Below are 25,929 nucleotides of genomic sequence, written 5' to 3'. Positions count from 1 at the left end.
ATCGCTCCTGTCAAACCAATCTAATCAGTTTTTATGAAGAGGTAAGCTATAGACTGGACCACGGTGAGTCATTGGACGTGGTATATCTCGATTTTTCCAAAGCGTTTGATACCGTGCCGCACAAGAGGTTGGTACACAAAATGAGAATGCTTGGTCTGGGGGAAAATGTGTGTAAATGGGTTAGTAACTGGCTTAGTGATAGAAAGCAGAGGGTGGTTATAAATGGTATAGTCTCTAACTGGGTCGCTGTGACCAGTGGGGTACCGCAGGGGTCAGTATTGGGACCTGTTCTCTTCAACATATTCATTAATGATCTGGTAGAAGGTTTACACAGTAAAATATCGATATTTGCAGATGATACAAAACTATGTAAAGCAGTTAATACAAGAGAAGATAGTATTCTGCTACAGATGGATCTGGATAAGTTGGAAACTTGGGCTGAAAGGTGGCAGATGAGGTTTAACAATGATAAATGTAAGGTTATACACATGGGAAGAGGGAATCAATATCACCATTACACACTGAACGGGAAACCACTGGGTAAATCTGACAGGGAGAAGGACTTGGGGATCCTAGTTAATGATAAACTTACCTGGAGCAGCCAGTGCCAGGCAGCAGCTGCCAAGGCAAACAGGATCATGGGGTGCATTAAAAGAGGTCTGGATACACATGATGAGAGCATTATACTGCCTCTGTACAAATCCCTAGTTAGACCGCACATGGAGTACTGTGTCCAGTTTTGGGCACCGGTGCTCAGGAAGGATATAATGGAACTAGAGAGAGTACAAAGGAGGGCAACAAAATTAATAAAGGGGATGGGAGAACTACAATACCCAGATAGATTAGCGAAATTAGGATTATTTAGTCTAGAAAAAAGACGACTGAGGGGCGATCTAATAACCATGTATAAGTATATAAGGGGACAATACAAATATCTCGCTGAGGATCTGTTTATACCAAGGAAGGTGACGGGCACAAGGGGGCATTCTTTGCGTCTGGAGGAGAGAAGGTTTTTCCACCAACATAGAAGAGGATTCTTTACTGTTAGGGCAGTGAGAATCTGGAATTGCTTGCCTGAGGAGGTGGTGATGGCGAACTCAGTCGAGGGGTTCAAGAGAGGCCTGGATGTCTTCCTGGAGCAGAACAATATTGTATCATACAATTATTAGGTTCTGTAGAAGGACGTAGATCTGGGGATTTATTATGATGGAATATAGGCTGAACTGGATGGACAAATGTCTTTTTTCGGCCTTACTAACTATGTTACTATGTTACTATGTTACTTGCAAAGGATTCCTAATCGTTTACATAGGTCCCTTAAGGTACCTTCACACTCAGCGACGCTGCAGCGATACCGACAACGATGTCGATCGCTGCAGCGTCGCTGTTTGGTCGCAGGAGAGCTGTCACACAGACAGCTCTCCAGCGACCAATGATGCCGGTAACCAGGGTAAACATCGGGTTACTAAGCGCAGGGCCGCGCTTAGTAACCCGATGTTTACCCTGGTTACCAGCGTAAACGTAGAAAAAACACACTACATACTTACCTTCTGCTGTCTGTCCCCGGCGCTCTGCTTTCCTGCACTGACTGTGAGCACAGCGGCCGGAAAGCAGAGCGGTGACGTCACCGCTCTGCTTTCCGGCTGGCCGGCGCTCACAGCCAGTGCAGAGAAGCACAGCGCCGGGGACAGACAGCGAAGGTAAGTATGAAGTGTTTGTTTTTTTTACATTTACGCTGGTAACCAGGGTAAACATCGGGTTACTAAGCGCGGCCCTGCGCTTAGTAACCCGATGTTTACCCTGGTTACCAGTGAAGACCGCTGAATCGGCGTCACACACGCCGATTCAGTGATGTCTGCAGGAAGTCCAGCGACGAAATAAAGTTCTGGACTTTCTGCAGTGACCAACGACATCACAGCAGGATCCTGATCGCTGCTGCGTGTTAAACTGAACGATATCGCTAGCCAGGACGCTGCAACGTCACGGATCGCTAGCGATATCGTTCAGTGTGAAGGTACCTTTAGTCTGTTTCAGTAGGCTCCACAATCATGGGGAAGACTGCTGACTTGACAGATGTCCAGAAGACAGTCATTGACACAGTCAACAAGGATGGTAAGCTACAAAAGGTCATTGCTAAAGAAGCTGGCTGTTCACAGAGTGCTTTATCCTAGCTTATTAATGGAAAGTTGAGTGGAAGAAAGAAGTGTGGTTGAAAAAGGTGCACAAGCAACCTGGATAACCGCAGCCTCAAATGGATTGTTCAGAAAAGGCCATTTAAAAATTTTGTGGAGATTCACAAGGAGTGGACTGCTGCTGGAGTCATTGCTTCAAGAGCCACTACATACAAACGTATCCTGGACATGGGCTATAAGTGTCGCATTCCATGTGTCAAGCCACTCATTATCAATAGACAACGCCAGAGGCGTGTTATCTGGGCCAAGGAGAAAATAACTGGACTGTTGCTCAGTGGTCCAAGGTGTTGTTTTCACATGAAAGTAAATTTTGCATTTCATTTGGAAATCAAGGTTCCAGAGTCTAAAGGAAGAGTGGAGAGGCACAGAATCCAAGCTGCTTAAGGTCTAGTGCGAAGTTTCCACAATCAGTGATGGTTTGGGGAGCCATGTCATCTGCTGGTGTAGGTCCACTGTGTCTTATCAAGACCAAAGTCAGCGCAGCCATCTACCAGAAAATTGTAGAGCACTTCATGCTTCCCTCTGCCGACATACTTTCTGGAGATGGAAATTTATTTCTCCAGCAGGACTTGACATCTGTGCACACTACCAAAAGTACCAATACCTGGTTTATACCTGATTCACATTTATGTCTGTTTTGCTTACAGCATCCTGTAATCTTTTTGCAGCGAGAGCAAAGTTGGGTGTCCTCAGGTCGCTGACAAGAAAAACTTGTGCTCTCGCTGCAGAGCAGTTACAAGTTCCCGTTAACTGTACTTTCACACTAGCGTCGTGCACTGCATGTCGCAATGCGTCGTTTTGCAGAAAAAACGCATCCTGCAAAGTTGTCTGCAGGATGCGTTTTTTCTCCAAAGGCGTGTATTTGCGACGCATTGCCACACGTCGCAACCCCGTCGTGCGACGGTTGCGTCGTGTTGTGGCGGACCGTCCAAACCAAAAAATGTTGCTTGCAACGTTTTTTTTGAGCGTCGTGTCCGCCATTTCCGACCGCGCATGCGCGGCCGGAACTCCACCCCGACCTCCCCGCAACTCACAATGGGGCAGCAGATGCGCTGGAAAAATGCATCCGCTGCCCCCGTTGTGTGGCGCTTCCACAGTATGCGTCGGCCCGACGCTAACAGGCATAAGCGTGACTCAAGTGTGTTATGAGAAGAGAGCCAAAAGAAAGATTTGTAATGTGACACAGCTAACCTTGGCTAAAGGCATGAGTCACCTGTGCTTTAATCTCCGCTGTCCTTTCTAATTATGCAGGAGGAGAGACCAGGAGATTAGAGCTGTACTATTACATCTCACACACTGAGAAACCTGGTTGGGGTGCATGCGTTTTCAGCTGTGCTGCTGCCTGCTTATAACTGGGTAATTCATACAGGGAGAAGATGTACACACCCCCCCGTGAAAAATATCGGAAGACAGACACTTGGATTTAGCAAAAGTTAACTCATTACGTGCCAAATATTTTGATTGCTAATATCTTCACAACAAAGAGGTAAAATTACAAAAAAATCCTGTGTTCAGTTTGACATAGAAAATTGGGTGAAAAGTCCTCTTTAAGCAAGAACTTATACAAAAAGCTGTTTGTTGCCTTCAAATTATTATTATTATTCATTTATATAGCACCACTTATTCCATGGCACTTTACATGTGATAAAAGGGGCAAACCTAGATAAGTCCAATAACATGAGCAATACAAGGCACACACAAGTACAGAAGGAGAGAGGACCCTGCCCGCGAGGGCTCACCGTCTACAGGCAAACAAAGCTTTTTTTTCCCTTAGTGTTATAGGAGTATGTTAATGTTTTCTAACTTGTGTCAAGTAAAACCAGATTTGATCATTGCCGCTCTTCTGTAGAGTCACATTGCGGATCCTGCCTTTTTGAAATTTGCTAATTTCCTATTTAAATTAGGTGTGATTACCAGTACATTATGTTCTTTTGTAAATGATGGCATGGCGCTCTGCAGTGCTAGCGGAATGATTCTATAGCCAGTGAAAGCCCTGATCATTCAGTAGCATTTACTGCTCATTAAATGCAAATAGTAGCATTTAACACTTAGGGGATAATTTGAGAAATGTTGGTAAAATCTTTGGATGAATGTGTTTTTTTCTTTTTTCTTTCATTTACTGTGTGTGAATAGAGTTAGTCTATTAAGAATTCTGCAAGATAATTCTTTCAGCTTCCAAAAATCTCAGCAACTGAAATAAAAAAGGTAATTATGTAAAGACTAGGGTTGAGCGAAACGGGTCGTTCATTTTCAAAAGTCGCCGACTTTTGGCAAAGTCGGGTTTCATGAAACCCGATCCGACCCCTGTGCGGGGTTGGCCATGCGGTACGCGACTTTCGCGCCAAAGTCGCGTTTCAATGACGCGAAAAGCGCCATTTCTCAGCCAATGAAGGTAAACGCAGAGTGTGGGCAGCGTGATGACATAGGTCCTGGTCCCCACCATCTTAGAGAAGGGCATTGCAGTGATTGGTTTGCTGTCTGCGGCGTCACAGGGGCTATAAAGGGGAGTTCCCGCCGACCGCCATGTTACTGCTGCTGATCTGAGCTTAGGGAGAGGTTGCTGCCGCTTCGTCAGAAGCAGGGATAGCGTTAGGCAGGGTCCATTAACCACCAAACCGCTTGTGCTGTAGCGATTTCCACTGCCCAACACCACCTTCGGTGTGCAGGGACAGTGGAAGCTACATTTTTTTTTTTTTTCCCCCTCAGCGCTGTAGCTCATTGGGCTGCCCTAGAAGGCTCCCTGATAGCTGCATTGCTGTGTGTACGCCGCTGTGCAAACCAACTGCTTTTTTCAAAGCACAAATCCTCTTGTTCCTTCCTTTCTGCACAGCTATCTTTTTGGTTTGTACACACTTTTTATTTAATTTGTGCATCAGTCCACTCCTTATTGCTGCCTGCCATACCTGGCTGAGATTACTGCAGGGAGATAGTAATTGAAGGACACTCCCTGTTTTTTTTTGTTTTTTTTGTGGGAGATTAAGATTGACATTTCTGCTAGAGTGCCATCCCTGTCTGTGTCATCTCTCACTCAGTGGGCCATAGAAAGCCTATTTATTTTTTTGCTTGATTTGGGTTATAAAATCTACCTGAAAAAATCACTACATCAATCAGTGGGAGAAAAATATTGGCCTCAGGGCTTGTGTGCCACTCTTGACTCCTGTGTGCATCATCACTCACTCAGTGGGCCATAGAAAGCCTATTTATTTTTTTGCTTGATTTGGTTCTAAAATCTACCTGAAAAAATCACTACATCAATCAGTGGGAGAAAAATATTGGCCTCAGGGCTTGTGTGCCACTCCTGACTCCTGTGTGCATCATCACTCACTCAGTGGGCCATAGAAAGGCCATTTTTTTTTTTTTTTTTTGCTTTATTTGGGTTCTAAATTCTACCTGAAAAAATCAATAAATCAATCAGTGGGAGATTAATATTTGCCTTTGGGCTTGTGTGCCAGTCCTAAGCGTGCCATCTCTCTCTCTCAGATAGTGGGCCATAGAAAGCCTATTTTTTTTTTTTTTTTTTATTGGGTTTATAAATTTTCCCTGGAAAAAAAAAAAAAGTGGGAGATTAATATTGGCCTCTGGGCTTGTGTGCCAGTCCTGAGCGTGCCATCTCTCTCACAAATAGTGGGCCATAGAAAGCCTATTTATTTATTTTTTTTTGGTTTTATAAATTCTCCCTTAAAAAAAAAAGGGAGATTAATATTGGCTTTTGGGCTTGTGTGCCAGTCCTAAGCGTGCCATCTCTCTCTGTCTCTCAGATAGTGGGCCATAGAAAGCCTATTTATTATTTTTTTTATTGGGTTTATAAATTTTCCCTGGAACAAAAAAAAAAAAGTGAGAGATAAATATTGGCCTCTGGGCTTGTGTGCCACTCCTGACTCCTGTGTGCGTCATCTCTCACTCAGTGGGCCATAGAAAGCCTTTTTTTTGTTTTATTTGTTTTCTAAATTCTCCCTGAAAAAATCATTTTATTTTATTTGGTTTCTAAATTCTTCCTGAAAAAATCATTTTATTCTATTTTTTTTTTCCTAAAGTCTCCCTGAAAAAAAAACAAAAAAAACAAATCAGTGGGAGATTAATATTGCCCTTTCTGCTTGTGTGCCAGTCTTGACTCCTGGGTGTGCCATCTCTCTCTCTCTCTCCAATTGTGGGCCATAGAAAGCCTATTATTTTTTTAGCTTGATTTGGGTTCCAAAATCTACCTGAAAAAATCACTACATCAATCAGTGAGAGATAAATATTGGCCTCTGGGCTTGTGTGCCACTCCTGACTCCTGTGTGCGTCATCTCTCACTCAGTGGGCCATAGAAAGCCTTTTTTTGTTTTATTTGTTTTCTAAATTCTCCCTGAAAAAATCATTTTATTTTATTTGGTTTCTAAATTCTTCCTGAAAAAATCATTTTATTCTATTTTTTTTTCCTAAAGTCTCCCTGAAAAAAAAAAAAAAAAAAAAACAAATCAGTGGGAGATTAATATTGCCCTTTCTGCTTGTGTGCCAGTCTTGACTCCTGGGTGTGCCATCTCTCTCTCTCTCTCTCTCCAATTGTGGGCCATAGAAAGCCTATTATTTTTTTTAGCTTGATTTGGGTTCCAAAATCTACCTGAAAAAATCACTACATCAATCAGTGGGAGATAAATATTGGCCTCTGGGCTTGTGTGCCACTCCTGACTCCTGTGTGCGTCATCTCTCACTCAGTGGGCCATAGAAAGCCTTTTTTTGTTTTATTTGTTTTCTAAATTCTCCCTGATAAAATCATTTTATTTTATTTGGTTTCTAAATTCTTCCTGAAAAAATCATTTTATTCTATTATTTTTTTTTCCTAAAGTCTCCCTTAAAAAAAAAAAAAATCAAATCAGTGGGAGATTAATATTTACATTTGTGCTTCAGTGACAGTCCTGCGTGTGTGGCATCTCTCTCATTTGTTGCCACCAACAACAGAGTGTGTAACATTGTGCCTGATTTTCGTTGTGGTCTCACTCACCTGTAAAGGGGTAGCTAAATCATACTGAAGTTATAGCTCACCGTGTAATTTGTGTGACAGCAACAAATACCGTTAGTTTGTTTACGTTTTTAAAACAATGAGGAAGTATGGTGGAAGAGGTCGTGGCCGGGGGCGTTCATTGTCAGCTGGTAATGAGGGTAGTGGTAGTGGTGGAGCATCAGCTGGTCGTGGGAAAAAAAATATTGCACCTAAGTCTGGAGCTGTGGAGCCAGGTTCGTCGTCTGGCTACACAAGGCCTCGAACGCTCCCTTTTCTGGGAGTAGGAAAACCGCTTTTAAAGCCGGAGCAGCAAGAGCAAGTTTTGGCTTATCTTGCTGACTCAGCCTCTAACTCTTTTGCCTCCTCTCGTGAAACTGGTAAATGTCAAAGCAGCGCGTCGTTAGTGGATGTTCACGGTCAGGGACAAGTCGCTTCCTTGTCCTCTTCAGCAAAAACAACAACAGAGAAGAATGCAGCAGGCGACACAACGGGTTACTCCATGGAGCTCTTTACACATACCGTCCCTGGCTTAGAAAGTGAAGCAGTTAACAGTCCATGCCCATTACAAGTTGAATCTGACATGGAGTGCACTGATGCACAGCCACAGCCAGACTACTATGCTGGTCCTTTGACTCAGACCACAACATTGCCCTTGCAGGGTGCTGATCAAGAATCAGACCCTGATGAGACTATGTTGCCCCATCACGAACGCTATACCACCGACCGACACGGTGACACAGACGAAGTTGCACACGAGCTACAAGAAGAGGTAATAGATGACCCAGTTCTTGACCCCGATTGGCAGCCATTGGGGGAACAGGGTGCAGGCGGCAGCAGTTCTGAAGCGGAGGAGGAGGGGCCGCAGCAGGCATCAACATCGCAACAGGTTCCATCTGCCGGGCCCGTATCTTGCCCAAAACGCGTGGCAAAGCTAAAACCTGTTGGAGGACAGCGTGGCCATCCGGTTAAAGCTCAGTCTGCAATGCCTGAAAAGGTATCCGATGCTAGAAAGAGTGCAGTCTGGCATTTTTTTAAACAACATCCAATTGATCAGCGCAAAGTCATCTGTCAAAAATGTTCAACTACCTTAAGCAGAGGACAGAATCTGAAAAGTCTCAATACAAGTTGCATGCATAGACATTTAACCACCATGCATTTGCAAGCCTGGACTAACTACCAAACGTCCCTTAAGGTTGTAGCACCCTCGGCCAATGAAGCTAGTCAGCAACGCAACATCCCTTCCGGCAGTGTAGGGCCACCATTTTCCGCACCACCTGCAGTATCTGTGCAGGTTTCTTTGCCAGGCCAAAGCCGTCAGGGTCAGGGAATCACCAGTTTCGTAGTAGGAAACACTGCATCTAGGGCACCGGTGGCAAGAATACCATCTCCCACCGTCTCTCAGTCTGGCATGTCCACCGGCACCCCTGCTAGTTCCACGATCTCCAGCTCTCCAGTCCAGCTCACCCTACATGAGACTATGGTTAGAAAAAGGAAGTACTTAGCCTCGCATCCGCGTACACAGGGTTTGAACGCACACATAGCTAGACTAATCTCGTTAGAGATGATGCCCTACCGGTTAGTTGAAAGCGAAGCTTTCAAAGCCCTGATGGACTACGCTGTACCACGCTACGAGCTACCCAGTCGACACTTTTTTTCCAGAAAAGCCATCCCAGCCCTCCACCAGCATGTTAAAGAGCGCATCGTCCATGCACTCAGGCAATCTGTGAGCACAAAGGTGCACCTGACAACAGATGCATGGACCAGTAGGCATGGCCAGGGACGTTACGTGTCCATCACGGCACACTGGGCAAATGTGGTGGATGCAGGGTCCACAGGGGACAGCAAGTTTGGGACAGTTCTGCCTAGCCCACGGTCTAGGAAACAATTGGTTGTAGCCGTTCGCACCCCCTCCTCCTCCTCTTCGTCCTCCTGCAGAAGCGAGAGCTCGTCCACAGACTGCAGTCGCACAACCACTCCTTCCGCAGCTGCCACTGTTGCACACCAGGTCTCCCATTATGGGGCAGCTACTGGCAAACGTCAGCAGGTTGTATTGGCTATGAAGTGTTTGGGCGACAACAGACACACCGCGGAAGTTCTGTCCGAGTTCTTGCAGAAAGAAACGCAGTCGTGGCTGGGCACTGTAGATCTTGAGGCAGGCAAGGTAGTGAGTGATAACGGAAGGAATTTCATGGCTGCCATCTCCCTTTCCCAACTGAAACACATTCCTTGCCTGGCTCACACCTTAAACCTGGTGGTGCAGTGCTTCCTGAAAAGTTATCCGGGGTTATCCGACCTGCTCCTCAAAGTGCGTGGACTTTGCTCACATATCCGCCGTTCGCCCGTACACTCCAGCCGTATGCAGACCTATCAGCGTTCTTTGAACCTTCCCCAGCATCGCCTAATCATAGACGTTGCAACAAGGTGGAACTCAACACTGCACATGCTTCAGAGACTGTGTGAACAGAGGCGGGCTGTTATGTTTTTGTGGGAGGATACACATACACGGGCAGGCAGTAGGATGGCAGACATGGAGTTGTCAGGTGTGCAGTGGTCGAAGATTCAAGACATGTGTCAAGTCCTTCAGTGTTTTGAGGAATGCACACGGCTGGTTAGTGCAGACAACGCCATAATAAGCATGAGCATCCCCCTAATGCGTCTGCTGATGCAAAGTTTGACGCACATAAAGGATCAGGCGTCTGCAGCTGAGGAAGAGGAAAGCCTTGATGACAGTCAGCCATTGTCTGGCCAGGGCAGTGTACAGGACGAGGTAGCGGGCGAAGAGGAGGAGGAGGACGAGGAGGATGATGGGGATGATTATATTTTTAATGAGGAAGCTTTTCCGGGGCCACTGGAAATTGGTGGCGCGGCAAGGCCGGGTTCTGGTTTTTTGAGGGACACAAGTGACGTGGATTTGCCTGAAACTGCCCCTCAACCAAGCACAACCGCAGATTTGAGAACTGGAACTTTGGCCCACATGGCGGATTATGCCTTACGTATCCTCAAAAGGGACACACGCATAACTAAAATGATGAATGATGACGATTACTGGTTGGCCTGCCTCCTTGATCCTCGCTATAAAGGCAAATTGCAAAATATAATGCCACATGAGAACTTGGAACTAATATTAGCAACCAAACAATCAACTCTTGTTGACCGTTTGCTTCTGGCATTCCCTGCACACAGCGCCCGTGATCGTTCTCACACGAGCTGCAGGGGCCAGCAGACCAGAGGAGTTAGAGGGGCAGAAATCAGAAGTGGCGTTGGCCAGAGGGGTTTTCTGACCAGGTTGTGGAGTGATTTTGCTATGACCGCAGACAGGACAGGTACTGCAGCATCAATTCAAAGTGACAGGAGACAACATTTGTCCAGTATGGTTACAAACTATTTTTCATCCCTTATCGATGTTCTCCCTCAACCGTCATTCCCATTTGATTACTGGGCATCAAAATTAGACACCTGGCCAGAATTGGCAGAATATGCATTGCAGGAGCTTGCTTGCCCGGCAGCTAGTGTCCTATCAGAAACAGTATTCAGTGCTGCAGGTTCAATACTAACAGAAAAAAGGACTCGTCTGGCTACCCAAAATGTAGATGATCTAACCTTCATTAAAATGAACCACAACTGGATTTCGAAATCTTTTGCCCCACCTTGCCCGGCTGACACATAGCTTTCCTATGGACTTGCCTGTGGACTATTCTGAATGCCTTTTCCAATCTCGTAATTTTCTGCACGTGATTGTCCAGCATACGACATGTTTACACCTCACTAAATGGCCAAACTCCCCACACGGGGCCGTGGTATCGACACTTGGCGACAGCACCCGTGAGAGTGCAGTTTGTCTGAAGAGGTGGGTGAGCCCGCTTTTGGTCGACGGCACTGCCACTGGGTCCCTCCTAGTACAATAAAGTGTCTCTGGCGGTGGTGGTGCGCACCCAACGTCAGACACACCGTTGTAATATGAGGGGCCCTGGGCCTGTACCGCCGGCCACAAGACAGTTTCCCCCCACTCCAGCTCAAACAGTGCTCTACCACTTGCAAAATTATCTCACAGCTCCACCAATGTTTAGTCTATGCGCTGACATCCTTCAATGCCTGCCACTGACAATACCATTGTATTGACATTTTTGTTATGTTAGGCCTTCGATGCCTGTCTGTGGTCACTCCTTCCACTAGGCCTCCACTGACCACACCACTGCTGCCCGTGTACCCCTGTAACCAATTTAAAATTGTGCTATTCTCACCTTCCGACATCCACAAATGCGTGCGATGCGGCCGCCATCTTCCATTCCCAGAGATGCATTGCGAAATTACCCAGATGACTTAGCGGTCTCGCGAGACCGCTAAGTCATCTGGGTAATTTTGCAAGAGACCGCATGTCATCATCTTGTGAGACCGGTAATTTCTCACGAGACCGCACGTCATCATCTCGCGAGATCGCAGTGCATGGAGCGGTCACCGGAGCATCATGAGGAGCAGGAAAGGCCTGTTCTGGATCCGGGGGGCGACAGACGGTGAGTATATAACTATTTTTTATTTTTTTTATTATTTTTAACAGATCTTTTTACTATTGATGCTGCACAGGCAGCATCAATAGTAAAAAGTTGGTCACACAGGGTTAATAGCAGCGTTAACGGACTGGCGGCCGCGACCAATCAGCGACGTGGGATTTCTGGGACAGACAGACAGATGGAAGTGACCCTTAGACAATTATATAGTAGATTGTCCCAGGCTAATCTGCAGCAGCATAAGTTGTAGCAGCCACAGCAGCAGCACATGACTATCCTGGGCCAGAGGAGTGTACCTCCCACCAGCCAAAGTGACGGTACCCATGTGAGACGAACTGTACGAGAGGCCATGCAGAAAATGACTCTGGAAGTTGATGTCGAGGCTTTTCTGACTATCTTTAAGACAGTGGCACACAGGGAGAAACCCCCAAGAGCAATGAGCAGAGGTCCTAGCTCCATAACGTACTGGGGACCCACAGAAAGTGTACTACAACCTTGTCCTGCAGGATGCCAAGGAATTCGGCAAGCTGAAAGGGCAGATTATGGCACATAATAAGGGGTCCAGGTCCCCGGCTTTGGGCAAAGGGGGATGGGGTAATGTAGAAAGCAGCAAGTAAGGTACTGGATAGCAGATGTGGGCCATCAAAGTGGTTGGCCTCGGTAATGTAAAAATGTGTACCAGTAGCATTAGGTTACAGAGAGGGTTAATTTGACTGGATTTTGAGTCCGGTATTTAGAAGCAACCAAAAGAGCCTGGATGGAAAATTTTGTTCCCATAATCCAGCCCAGGGCTGGTCTCCTAACAGCAGTATCATTTTTCTGCACAGTATTGTGTACTTTTTTGTGTTACTGTCAATCCAGATTTTGTTATAACCTACGTGTTGGTTCAGGTAACCTTTCTAAATAAGCTGTTATGTATGTGTACATGAAGGATGGCTATATTTCTGGTGATTGCTTGATTTATATCCTGCATTTTTCACCGGTTTTCTCGTCTGTAAACTCTCTTCAGTTATCAGTTGTCTGTGATCTATTGGATTGGGATCTACTGGTATAATGTCTCCCATACACGGAACACTGAGAGATGAGTTTCTCTGGAGCACGCTGACCAAAGCAGGGTACTATACTGCAGTACTGAGCATTGGGTCTATACATTCAGCTCTGACGTGATATACATATGGTGACAGCTGCAGCATGATCTGTTTGTGTCTGCCTGGTCTCTCCCTGTGCCTCTTACTTTTCCTCCCTTCTGTCTTCTCCATAAAGTTTAATGCACTGTGTAATTTGAGTGTAATCTGACACATCAGTGAACTGGCAGCTTTCTTCCAACATGATGAATTTGTGCTGTACTTCAGAGTGGATGGTGAGGTCAGGAGGCCGAGGGAAGGAGAAAAGTGGCTCATAAGTGGAAGAAAAAAAGCTGATTTCTCTAATTCATTATATTACAAAGTTTCTTGTATTATTGATTTATGCACAAATTAAAACGAAAGGGAACCTGTCATGTGAAAAACACTATTAACCTACAGATATAGGGTTAATCTGCAGGTTAATAGCATGTGCAGATGCAGCACTGAAAGCCCTCCTGTTGGGGAGAAATTAACTTTATTCCAGCAGCCTCGGGCTTTCAGTCAGTGAGGCGCAGCCGAGGCAGTTTCAGTCTCTGATTCATTCACAGTGAGCCGCAGCTGTAACCGCGCTGCGGCACTGACTGGCAGCCGGCTTAGCACTGCATCTGTGTTAAGGCGGCTTTCAAGCCTCGCCGGTTACACCTCCATGACTGGAAGCCAGAGACTGCGTGGAGGAATAAAGATGATTTCCGCCTGACAGCCGGGCTTTCAGGGCTGATTTAGAATGCTATTAACTACAGGTTAACCCCATATCTGCAGGTTAATAGTGTTTTTTTTTTCACATGACCGATTCGATTTGAGTTCTGTAGGGTAAGGGCCCCCCACTGAATCTTAAACTCAGGAAAGTCAAAGTATAGCTTGGTATAAAAAGCAGGTGAGCTGGAGCAACTAAATAAAAAATAGTAGTGTCGTCCATCAAATCAGATTTTTTTGCACACTCCCCAAAACGCAAAGATCTTGCATTGGAGTGACCCCCCTGGATCCATACCCCGTCGTATACGCAATAGACATCACTTCTTTTATGCCACAAGAATTGTTCTGCTTTTCATATGCATATGCATTCTTTGCCTACTGAAAGTATAATTATGTTTCCTAAATTCCATGTTAGCCTCTTATGTTGCCTGTTACTACTGCGTGTATGTGAGGAATATAGGCTTTTATGATAAATATTAAGTAATATGGTCATTTTATATCCCAGCTGGGCCGGTGTGTAGAACAAATAAAAGTGCATTAGTTCTGCTGTATGTTATACTAGTCGTTGAGATGACGCTTATTCTCTTTCTGCGCAGGAATGTGCTGAGAAGCAGAGCCTAATTGAACGGGCCATGAGGGACAAGCGAGCAGCAGAGGAAGAACTGGAGAAGGTAAAAAGAAAAGGCTTTATTTCTGTACATGTTTTAAAGTTTTTAAGGTACTAAATTTTGATCACTAAACTTTGCAAGCATGGTGAGAGAGACTAGGGAATATAAGTGTTACAGAATAATTAATTAACGTTAATCGGGGGTTTAAAGCTGTTCATACATGTTAGGGCTATTACTTGGTGTCAATGTTGCACACACAAAAAAGGTTTGCAGGTGTTCCTTGTTTTGGACATTGCCATCGTCCCACAGATATAGAATTATGTTCGTAATTGTGTTTTTACCACCCCAAACTGTTAGCATGGGCTTATAGCTAGTAAGAAGATGAGTCAAACCATACAGTTTGCAGTCCATTGCCAAAAAAAGTCCTTTTTAATGCATATACAAATGAGGAGGGAAGTGCATTGGGCGTGATGATGCACTTCTAGAGCTACAGCCTTCCAGCTGTATTCCACATTAGCACCGCTTTCTTCAGATTGGCTTACACCCCACTGGGTGTGAATGTCATGTGGCTCTGAAAGAACTCTTGCACATGCAGCATACATTCTTCTAATCGCACCTACGCAGTGCTTTTCCAACTGTGGCCACAGGCATCGTTATTTCTCTGGATGTGCCACTGAGGTTTTATTCACATTGTAATTACGTTAAAGAACCTGCAAGATAAGATGTCTGTCGCCAGGGGCTCCTTCCCTATCACTAATGCTAGGAGCACCCTAGCTATCTTTGCCCCCTGGATTACTTCTGATGGTGAAGACATCAGGGCCATGTACCTTGCTGAACTCCTAAATCAGCCCTATATCTGTATTTATGTATATACAGAAACAAGACTAACAAGGGAGGATTTACAGGGATAAATGAAAGTACTAAACATGCACTCACAGACAGCACAGAAGAACACCGTGAAGAAAAGGAAGGGAACCCAATAGAAGAGGATGAGGATTTGCACACAACCGAAACACCAAGCAACAGTCACTGATCAACATGCCAAGCGCCTCTACCAACATCCAATATCTCCACGCCAGGCAGATACCTCCACACCAGAGGCCAATATATATAGGAGAGGGGAGTGGCCAATACTGAGCAGCTGAGACCTTAGAAGCAGGAAGGCTTCAGAGACTCTAAGCTGACCATTTAACCCCTGCACTGCTAACAGAAATAGGAAGAAGTGCCTCTAATCAGTGCAGGAGTACGTGAAGACACTGCGGTCTTCTGGCCCCTCTTTGTTGCAGTAAACCTTTGACGGTGTCTATTAGTCAAGCACAAGAATGTGGTGCTAGATGGGTATATAGCCGGGGGGGGCAGGTGCTAAGGCTCTCTTAAGTGCATTGAATTGCCAACGTAGAGATATTCATTGCCTTATCTACTTAAAGGAAATCTGTTGGCAGGATATTTTGCTATGTAATCTGAGGACAATATGAGGTAGGGGTTAAAACACAGATTTCAGCTATGTGTTACTTATCAGGCTGTGGGCTGTTGTTTACTTACAATAAAGTTTTTATCACTAGGTGATTATTACTGCTATGACTAGGTCTCGCTCGACTGCTAGACCGACCATAAAAAAAAAAACTGCAATTCCACAACTGTTTTTTGTATTTTTTTTTACCATGTTCACCAAATGCTAAAACGGACCTGCTGTTATGATTCTCCAGGTCATTACGAGTTCGTAGATACCAACCGTAGTTTAGGTTGTTTTTTTATTTACCAAATGGGGAAAAAAATCCAGAGTTTGTTAAAAAAAAAAAAAAAAAGCAACAAAAATGTCATTTTAAGAGACCCATGTCATCTCCATTTTTCGTGATCAGGGGCTGGCTGAGGGCTTATTTTTTGCATGCTGAGCTGCCATTTTTAATTATACCATTTTGGTGTGGAATACAATCTTTTGATCTCCCCTTATTGCATTATACAATCTTTTGATCCCTATTATTGCATTTTAATGCAATGTTGCGATGACCAAATAAACATAATTGTCTCGTTTTGACTTTTTTTTTCACTGCTTCGTATATCGATCAGATTAATTCTTTTTATAGCCTGATAGATCGGGCAAATATTAACGCGGCGATGCCAGAAATGTGTATTTACTTTTTTTTGTTTGTTTTATATTGAACGGGGCAAATGTTTTTTTATTTTTAATATTTTAACTTTTTGCATGATGCAGTTGTCCGATCGCTACACACAGGCAGTGATCAGATCCTCTGTGTGTAGCAGAAATGCTCACTTTCTATGAGCGCTGACTACTGGGCGATGCTCATAGCAATCTGTCACTGACAATCACAGGAGTCTCCTGCAGACCTTGGGTTGTCATGCCAACACATCGGCGACCCGCGGTCATGTGAAACGGGCGCCAATGGGTGGGATTTGTGATGCCCTTCCGGCGCAATCACATTAAATGCTGCTGTCAGAGACTGGCAGCGGTATTTAACGGGTTAACAGCTGCGGGTGGATCACAATTCCAACTGTGGCTGTTGGGGGCACATGTCAGCTGTTCAAAACAGCTGACAAGTGCCGGGCAAGATGTGGGCTCAGACCCGGAGCCCACATCAAAGGGAGGGTTAAAGAAACACTCCCTTTTTTTAATTAAGTATGTGTATATATGCATGTAATGTAGAGTGAGTTAATATACTCATCTACGATTGCTCTCTCCAGTATCCAGTGACGTTCTTCTCTTTTCAGTGATGTACCAGTATATTAGAATTTTGTGTAATTTTTCTAGCATTAAAAAGTCACAAGTTTTGTTGCACCTCGTTTTTGGATTTTAAGCTACTTTTGATACATGGGTGGTAAACTCGCATGGTTTACAAGGTGCATAGATTTCTAAATTGCTACTTTTAAAGAGTTGCTATTCTCACTCCAGTGGGGAGGTCTCTCACAAACTGAAAATGGCACTCTAGACAAGTGTTGGTTTTAAAGGGAACCTGTCACCAGGTTTGGACAATAAGATATACTGGCATCACCTTTCAGGGCTGATATACAGCATTCTATAATGCTGTATATCTGCCCCCAACCCGACCTGCAAGAAAAGAAAAATAACTTTTACTATACCCACCTGCGGGGCGGTCCGGCCCGATGGGTGTCGCTCTTCTTGGTCCGGTGCCTCCTTTCTTCTTGCGATGCCATCCTCCTGCATACTTCGTGTGGATGACATGTACCCTTGGCCCTGCGCAGGCGCACTTCTCTACCCTGTCAAGGGCAGCGCATAGTACTGCAGTGCACAGGTGCCGGGAAAGGTCAAAGAGCCCGACGCAGGAGCGCTGTGCCCGAAGCACCTGTGTGGATGACGCAGGGACGCATCATCACGGCAAGCAAGCAGGAGGGAGGGGATTGTAAGAAAATGGGAGGCGCCGGACTAAGACTAGTGATGCCCATCGGACCAGACCGCCCCTCAGGTGAGCATATTAAGTTATTTTTCTTCTCTTACCAGGTCGGGTTGGGGCCAGATATACAGTATTATAGAATGCTGTATATCAGCCCTGAAAGTTGATGTCCGAATCTCTTATGGGCCAAACCTGGTGACAGGTTCATTTTAACGACAGTTTACAAAACTTTGTTCAAAACAATAAATTTGTTGAACACAATAAAGCAATTTCCTTTATTCATAGTAGTAATGTTCACTTCTATAGGTTTTTGTTCTAGATGGCATTAGACCCCTGTAGAATTTTCCTCTTTGATATCCTGTGTATGAAGTTGTTTCTTTCTGCTTTTGATTTTCTGACTCGGCCCTTCTTTCCAGTGACTACATTTCAATTCTTCACAGTAATCTATTGCCAGCCTGATCCAATCTCTTGTTGCAGGTGTATCGAGAAGGCCGGGGAAATGAGAAAGATTATAGGAAGCTGGAGGAACTACAGCAGCGCTGCCTGATTGCAGAACGCACAAAAGATGACCTCAAGATAAGTCTGAGTGCAGCGCAGAAGAAAATGAAACAACTGGAGCTAAAGTGAGCAACCCCTTTTAATCATCAATTATATCTGGGGAAAGTCAAGTTCTGTTGAAGGTTTCCAAGATGACTATGTAGATTAGCGGGCTCTGGGGAATTGGACATCATTATGAGATAAGGCCACACGTAGTGTCCCATTTATTCTACTGTGCATTTTAAAGACATTTCTTTCATGCTGAAAGCAAACTGTAAATTCTGCAATTTGGTAAAATTGCAGTTCCAGGATGCTCTTTTTTTATTCTTATCATGAGGTTATTGTGAGACGTCACCTGGGCTGCTGTGATTTATGCTGTTATGTACTCTAAAAATAGGCCTGTAATCTTACTACGCAGAACCATTGTGCTAACTACCATTCTATATATGTGCCATTCTCTTTATCATTGCCCCACAATGTCCTTGGTGACTGCCACTATTTAATCAAGAGTTACATTTTCCCATCTAACAAGAAAACTTTTCGGGACAGAATAGTATTGGAAAGCTCTTAGCATACTTAAACTTCTGATCTCGTGGTCGGCTTGAGATCAGATGTGGATAGATGCTCCTGCACACTTGGGTGTATGGCCGTTGCACCACCAACCGGTGTCCCACCCCCTTCTGAGAACGCTTTTTACACGATTTTGGAGTTTCTGTGGGAACTTTTGCCAATTCATCCAGAATAGCATCTGTGAAACCAAACACTGCTGGAAGATCAGAGAATCTGACTCATATTTTTCATTCTAGTTCAGAATAAAATTGTTCATGGTGTTGAGGTCTGGGCTCTGTACGACCAGTCAAGGTCTTCCACACCAAACCCATCCAACCATGCGTCTTGCTTTGTGCACTAGGGAATAGTAGTGTGGAACAGAAGTGGGCCTTCACCAAAGCAGACAACTGTCCAAAGTATCTTGGTGTTCTGAAGGGGTTTTACCAAGAGAATAAATCCATTCTGTGTAGAAGGTTTAGAAAAACAATAAACTTTTCAAATACAATTCATTTTCATAATTGAGTCACTTTGCTATTATGGGTTTCCGTACACATCGCTTGTCTTCTTATTTATTGCTAATGATAAATTTGTCCAGTATCGGGCCCCTGCTTCGCTGGTCGATATTTTCTGTAGTTAGTGGGTTGTGTGCGGAGATGGGGAGCACGCATAACCCATATTAAGTGGCACTCCTAATACTGCGCACAAGGTGAATTGGAACATTCATATGAAGGAGACAGACAGCGTTGTTCACGGTCAGTGACGGACAGCTTCATAGAGCAATGCCATGTGACTGGGACATGGACAGTACAAATAAGCAATCACAGCCACAGAAGAAAGTGCTCACGCTGCATTCTCGGCCAGGATGCAGGCAGATCGCGTGTAGAGAAACAGTCTGTCTCCCTCTTATGGACTTTCCAATTTTCCAACTGCGCAGTGTTTTGTGCCCTCCCCAGTTTTTCCCTCACACAGTCTATTTACTACAGAAAATCATCTGCACGTTGTCGACCGGATTAGGAGAAGACTGAAGAGTCCTGGACAAACTACATCAGTGTGTATTGTTAGCAACAAATAAAAAGACAAGGAATCGGGCTGTACAGGTAAGCTCGCAATAGAAAACTACTGCATTTTCTAAAATTAATTTGGAGCCATGACACTAATCTGCAGGTAAATACTGTTCTAAACATATTCAGCTTGCTGTGGGGAGAAACTATGTGTTCTACCTGCAGCTGCTACCTTCCAGTCAAGTGGGCAGGGCCTGAGGCTGTGAACAGTCAGCTCTCACTACACAGTGAGAACGCTGTAATCTGATCCTTCAGTGACATCCTGCTCAGCAGAGGATTTAATTACAGTGCTTGCCTGCCGAGCTCCGACTGCTTCCAATCCCTGACACTGCCCGTTTGACTGGGAGTAAAGGACTGCAGAGAGAATATAACTTAATTTTCTCCATGTAGCACAACATCCAGTGTTTATATGGTATTTACCCCTTAGACTGGCACTTAGTTTGCAGGTAAACAAACGTTTTTTATGACAGATTTCTTCTAAGATTTTTGCTAGAACCCCATAGCATTATGCCTACACCAGCAAACTTTACAGTTGGCACAATGCAGGCTGGCAGGTAATGCTCTCCTGGCATTCATAAAACTCAAGCCTTGTCCATGAGACAGATAGATGACCCAGAAGTGAAGCCGGTGCAGTGCCCTCAGCAGGGCAGAGTGAAATGCGCCTGTGCAGTTCTAGTCTTCAACCTCACTGGCTCAAGATTTGCATCGCTGAATGGGTGACATAAGACACGTCACACATGTCCATCGACGTAGTTCATCCCTCAATTACAGGTGGCAAGGAAGCGCTGAGCACTGACCAGCAACACCCATCACACTGGACAACGGTGATTGTCATGGGGAGCTGGGGTCTTATGCACTTGTTGCTGGGTTTTCTGGTAAGAAGGCTTAAAAGTGGTGCATTAGTTTATAAAGCGACAAGTTCCCTTTAAGTTCTGGCTTAACTGACAGATCAAATGACGGCTGCTGTCTATAGAAAGCTGAGGAGACGAGACGTTGGAGGAAGAACTAGGCCGTGCACACCAGTTACTTGTCCTGATTCATTATTATTTTTTCTCTTCTTTTTTTGCAACAATTTCTTTAAAGCTGCACAATGTGGTTCACGAATGGGGTGCAACATCAAAAATGTGCCGCTTTCTTTTCCTTAACCAGTTTTTGCTACATTTTAGCACTAAAACTCACACATCCTTTAAAATGTCACAAAACGTTTGCCAAATTGAAAAACTTTCTAGAAAACTTAGTTTAGGGGGATGTGACATTTGGTTAAAATAACATTTCAGGAATCTGTCTAAAATATCTGGATATGGACAGTTGTCAAGAAAAGATAAAAAAAAAAGAGTTTGAGTGCTTTTACATTGCGTTCTTACACCCGTTCGGTGGCCCCGTTGGGGCAAAGGTCCGAAGTTCCCCCACAAAACAGTATTCGGACATATGCGCCAACGGGGCCATAGACTATAATGGTGTCAGCAGAGCAAACAGGCGCTCTGCCGTGAACAATTTTCGAGCATGTAGGCCTGCTGGAGGCGGACACCCGGATGTAGTAGACTGTGTGGGTGTCCATGCACGATTGCTCTGCCGGCATCATTCTAGTCCATGGCTCCATTGGCACATACATCCCAATCCTGTTATGCAGGGGTGTCTGGATGTAGGCCCCGACAGGGCCACCGAGCGAAACTACCCTTAAAAAGAAAGACAACTTAAAATGGTGGCTCAGAACGTGTATTGAGAATAAGGTGCAAATACTAAAGCCACTAAAATGGAGTAAACTACTCCAGAAAACTGGAGAATCAGCAATGGTGAATCTGGGCCAAAATGTTGACTTCTAGAGACTTCTAGTGAACATAGGATGTCCTATGATGGCCAGAAAACATGTTACATACATACAAATAATAACTAAAAAAAGAGAAGTTTCCCCTTAAGTGCCCTGTCATATAAATGATTAGGAATTGCACATGACCCCCTGTTTATTTATTGCTGCACTTCCAAACAATATATTGTCATAAAGTAGACTCCCCATGGAATTGTATGGGAACTAGCACTGTGTACCCAACTGGGACCACGTTTGGTCATTTCTGATCAAGGTTCTTCCATATATACAGACCTAAATACTACCTATTATCAGCACTGGCAAGTTGTTATATTGTTTTTGTTTTTTTAGAAACCCTCAGTCTTTTCTGTAGTTTTTTTAGTGTGTTATGCTCTGATGTATTTATGTCTTCTGTAAAGAGTTGTAAAAGTTTTCTCGTTTAGCGGTGCATAGAGGAGGCCCATGGGAGCACGGGATTGGCAATTGCAAATTCTCAGCACAGTAGACATGTCAGAAGCGTAGAGAAATACATGGTAGAGTATCTGAGACACTGTGTGACCCTTAAAGGGAAGGTGCCACCAGTTCTCTTGTATTTTGTTTTTTTGCGAAATTAAGCTTAAAATAGTAATTAAAATGTATTAATGCAATGTTTGCACTGTTTGCAAACATTTCTATATGAAAAAAATATTATATATTTTTCTACAAATATACATATTTACCACTAGGGGGAGCATTTTCCGTTTTAGACCTCAAGCAGCTATAGTAAGATTTAGCAGCTCTGCCCCAGGGATATTAGACCACCCAAAAGGGGAGGGAAATGGTGATGTCAGCAGTTACTGCCCCAATTTTGCTGCAAACAGTAAGAATGAAGAGCAGCATCACAAGGCAGCACCATTTTGTGTGTGACTGCCCTGTGACCTGCTATCACCAGCAGTTACTGCATCAGAGGCACAGCTTGTTTACAGAGGAGCAGAACACAGTGGACCCAGCGGCATTTTTTGTGAATAACATTCTTGCCATCCCCCTTCCCCCACCTTAATCCCTGTCCTGTCAACTGCCCTTCCTGCTCTCTCCAGGTGTCACCTCCCTCTCTGCAGGCTGTGAGTGCAGCTTACTGGAGATCACAGGGACTGTGTGTGAGGGGGAGCGGGAGGGGGAGACATGGCAGGAGAAGCACACAGGGCAGCTTGAGAGGAGCAGAGGACCTGCCTGCTTGGAGTACAGAGGAGCAGTGAGGGCTTCTTATCTCCTGTGATAGAGAGCACAGGGCTATAATAAAATGGCAGCTAGTCACACCTACAGCAGTGAGTTGTGCAGCCCACAGAGGCGTGCCCAGCTCACTGCTAATGCTGCTGCAATGTTACAAATAGGGTCAGCGCCATCTCCTATGTCCATGGGGTGCTGTAATCTGACACTGATAGTGCCCTGCTACTGCTGCAAAACCAAGATGTCAGCCCCCAGTGCATTCTTTAAACTCATATAACACATGAAATCTATTTCACATGCATTTCAAACTTTCTTATAGCAGCATGTTATGCTACATTACAGTGATTTATTAATGACCTACAAACGCGGTACCTTCCCTTTAGAGCTACTGTTCCTCAATACGTTTTAAATCTGAGATAAGAAGCAATATTGTTTCTGCATGACATGTTATCTCTCCACAAATTGAAACAATTTATTTTATTTGTCAACATTTATCAACTGTCAAAACACCTTAAAGCATACTGTAGTGGTCAAAAGTTTGGATACGCCTGCTCATTGGTTTTACTTGTTCTTGTAGACTGATGGGGCAAAACCCTGAATGGGCGTATAGAGACAACAAGTAAGATACACATGTGAGGCTTACCACATATTCTGAATTGTTTCAAAGTATCTCCCTTTTACTCTGCTGACAGCCTTTTACACATCTTTGGCATTTGTGCAAGTAGATTCATCGGTTTCCCTCAGTCTTGAAGGAGATCCCAGAAGTGATAGGCACTTGTCTGCTATACCTTTAACTTAACAGTTTAACTTATTCCAAACTATCACAAGTGGATTAAAGGGAACCTGTGACCAGAGAAAACACTACTATCCTGCAAATATGGGGTTAATTAACAGTTGTTAACCTTCCCAGCACCTGCACTTAGAAGGACACTGAAGAGAGAGAATGAACTTTATTCTCCCCTGCAGCATTCCCCGGTTTCAGTCACGGGGGGCGCTGGTTCAGTCACCACTCTGAGAATACAAAGCGGCAGCTGTAACTGCGCCCCCGGCCCTAACTGACAGTCGGCCCGCAATGCTGGCACCTTAACGCTGCTTGGGAGAATGGAGTTCATTATGTTCCCTCAGTGTTTGGCTAAGAGCAGGCGCCAGACCAGTTGTTAACGCTATTAACCTGCAGATTGACCCCCTATCTGCAGGTTAATAGTCTTTTTCTGGTGACAGGTTCCGTTTAAGGTTGGTTGATTATGGAGGCCATGTCAGACCATGTTTGATACACCACTCCATCCCTCTCCTTCTTGATTGTATAGCCCTTACATAACCTGGAGATGTGTTTAGGGTCATTGTCCTGTTGCAACATAAATGCTGGTAGCAGTAAATGCAAACTGGATGGCAAGGTATGTCCTTGCAGCATGCTGTGATAGCCTTTGTGATTAAGTGTGCCTTGAATTTAGAATAAATCATCAAGTGTGTCAGTACCAAAGCACTCAATGTCATCACACCTTCCCCTCCATGCTTCATAGTGGGCACCACACATGTAGAAACCATCAACTCGCCTTATCTGTGTCTCACAAAGACATGACTCATCAGACCACAGTACAGATATCCACTGATCTAATCTCCAGTCCGTGTGTTAGGGTACCTGTTGTGAATTCTGTGGCCAAGCTCCCTCCTGTGGTCGAGAGTGGTACTTCGGCTGGTTCTGTATATGAGCTTCCTTTGGTGGATGAGAGTGGTACTGCGGCTTCTGAGTTTCCTTCCTCAGGTGAGGAGGTTAAGTCGTTAGGTGCTGCTCTATTTAACTCCACCTGGTGCTTTGATCCTGGCCTCCAGTCAATGTTCTAGTATTGGTCTTGCTTCCTCCTGGATCGTTCCTGTGGCCTGTCTATTCTGCATAAGCTAAGTTTTGCTTGTGTTATTTTTGCTTGCTATTTTTTCTGTCCAGCTTGCTTTATTGGTTTTTCTTGCTTGCTGGAAGCTCTGAGACGCAGAGGGAGCACCTCCGTACCGTTAGTCGGTGCGGAGGGTCTTTTTGCCCCTCTGCGTGGTTGTTTGTAGGTTTTTGTGTTGACCGCAAAGCTATCTTTCCTATCCTCGGTCTATTCAGTAAGTCGGGCCTCACTTTGCTAAATCTATTTCATCTGTGTTTGTATTTTCATCTTACTCACAGTCATTATATGTGGGGGGCTGCCTTTTCCTTTGGGGAATTTCTCTGAGGCAAGGTAGGCTTATTTTTCTATCTTCAGGGCTAGTTAGTTTCTCAGGCTGTGCCGAGTTGCATAGGGAGCGTTAGGCGCAATCCACGGCTACCTCTAGTGTGGTGTGTTAGGATTAGGGATTGCGGTCAGCAGAGTTCCGACGTCTCAGAGCTCGTCCTTTGTTTTTGGTAATTGTCAGGTCACTTTGTGTGCTCTGAACTTCAATGTCCATTGTGGTTCTGAATTACCTGTTCATAACAGTACTGGAGGCCCAAAGTATTAATGCTTCTCAATAGAGGGAAAAGAGAAGTTCTGAGACCATTTTTTTTTCTTTGCACTGTGTTCTGTCTTTCTTTTCCCCTTTACATCAGGGTGATTCAGAACACAGGTGTGGACATGGACATTCAAGGTCTGTTCTCTTTGATGGATAATCTCGCTATAAATGTACAGAATATTCAAGATTTAGTGGTTCAGAATCCTATGTTAGAACCTAAGATTCCTATTCCTGAGTTATTTTCTGGAGATAGAGCAAAGTTTTTGAATTTTAAAAATAATTGTAAACTATTTCTGGCTTTGAAACCCCGCTCCTCTGGTGACCCAGTACAACAAGTTAAGATCATTATTTCTTTATTACGTGGTGACCCTCAAGACTGGGCATTTTCCCTTGCGCCCGGAGATCCTGCATTATGTAATATTGATGCGTTTTTTCTGGCGCTCGGATTGCTGTACGATGAACCTAATTCAGTGGATCAGGCAGAGAAAAATTTGCTGGCTCTGTGTCAGGGTCAGGATGAGATAGAGATTTATTGTCAGAAGTTTAGAAAGTGGTCCGTGCTCACTCAATGGAATGAATGTGCGCTGGCAGCTATTTTCAGAAAGGGTCTCTCTGAAGCCCTTAAGGATGTCATGGTGGGATTTCCTATGCCTGCTGGTCTGAATGAGTCTATGTCTTTGGCCATTCAGATCGGTCGACGCTTGCGCGAGCGTAAATCTGTGCACCATTTGGCGGTATTATCTGAGCATGAACCTGAGCCTATGCAGTGCGATAGGACTTTGACCAGAGCTGAAAGGCAAGAACACAGACGTCAGAATGGGCTGTGTTTCTA

General features: G+C 44.6%; 1 protein-coding gene across 4 annotated transcripts in view; it reads left to right on the top strand.

The window, feature by feature from the left end:
- SCLT1 (sodium channel and clathrin linker 1) overlaps window positions 1–25,929 on the top strand; it is a 272,388-nt gene that overhangs the window by 181,600 nt on the left and 64,859 nt on the right. For all 4 annotated transcript variants that reach the window (XM_069743945.1, XM_069743944.1, XM_069743943.1 and 1 more), the window contains 2 exons: window positions 14,092–14,166; window positions 17,949–18,094. In XM_069743945.1, coding sequence (XP_069600046.1) covers window positions 14,092–14,166; window positions 17,949–18,094 — 221 coding nt within the window. The remainder of the gene's footprint in view (window positions 1–14,091; window positions 14,167–17,948; window positions 18,095–25,929) is intronic.

The sequence above is a fragment of the Ranitomeya imitator genome, chromosome 1 (genome assembly GCF_032444005.1).
Source record: "Ranitomeya imitator isolate aRanImi1 chromosome 1, aRanImi1.pri, whole genome shotgun sequence".
In the NCBI taxonomy this organism is placed as follows: domain Eukaryota; kingdom Metazoa; phylum Chordata; class Amphibia; order Anura; family Dendrobatidae; genus Ranitomeya; species Ranitomeya imitator.
The sequence above is the reverse complement of the archived record's forward strand: the minus strand, read 5'-3'. Positions and strand labels throughout refer to the sequence as shown.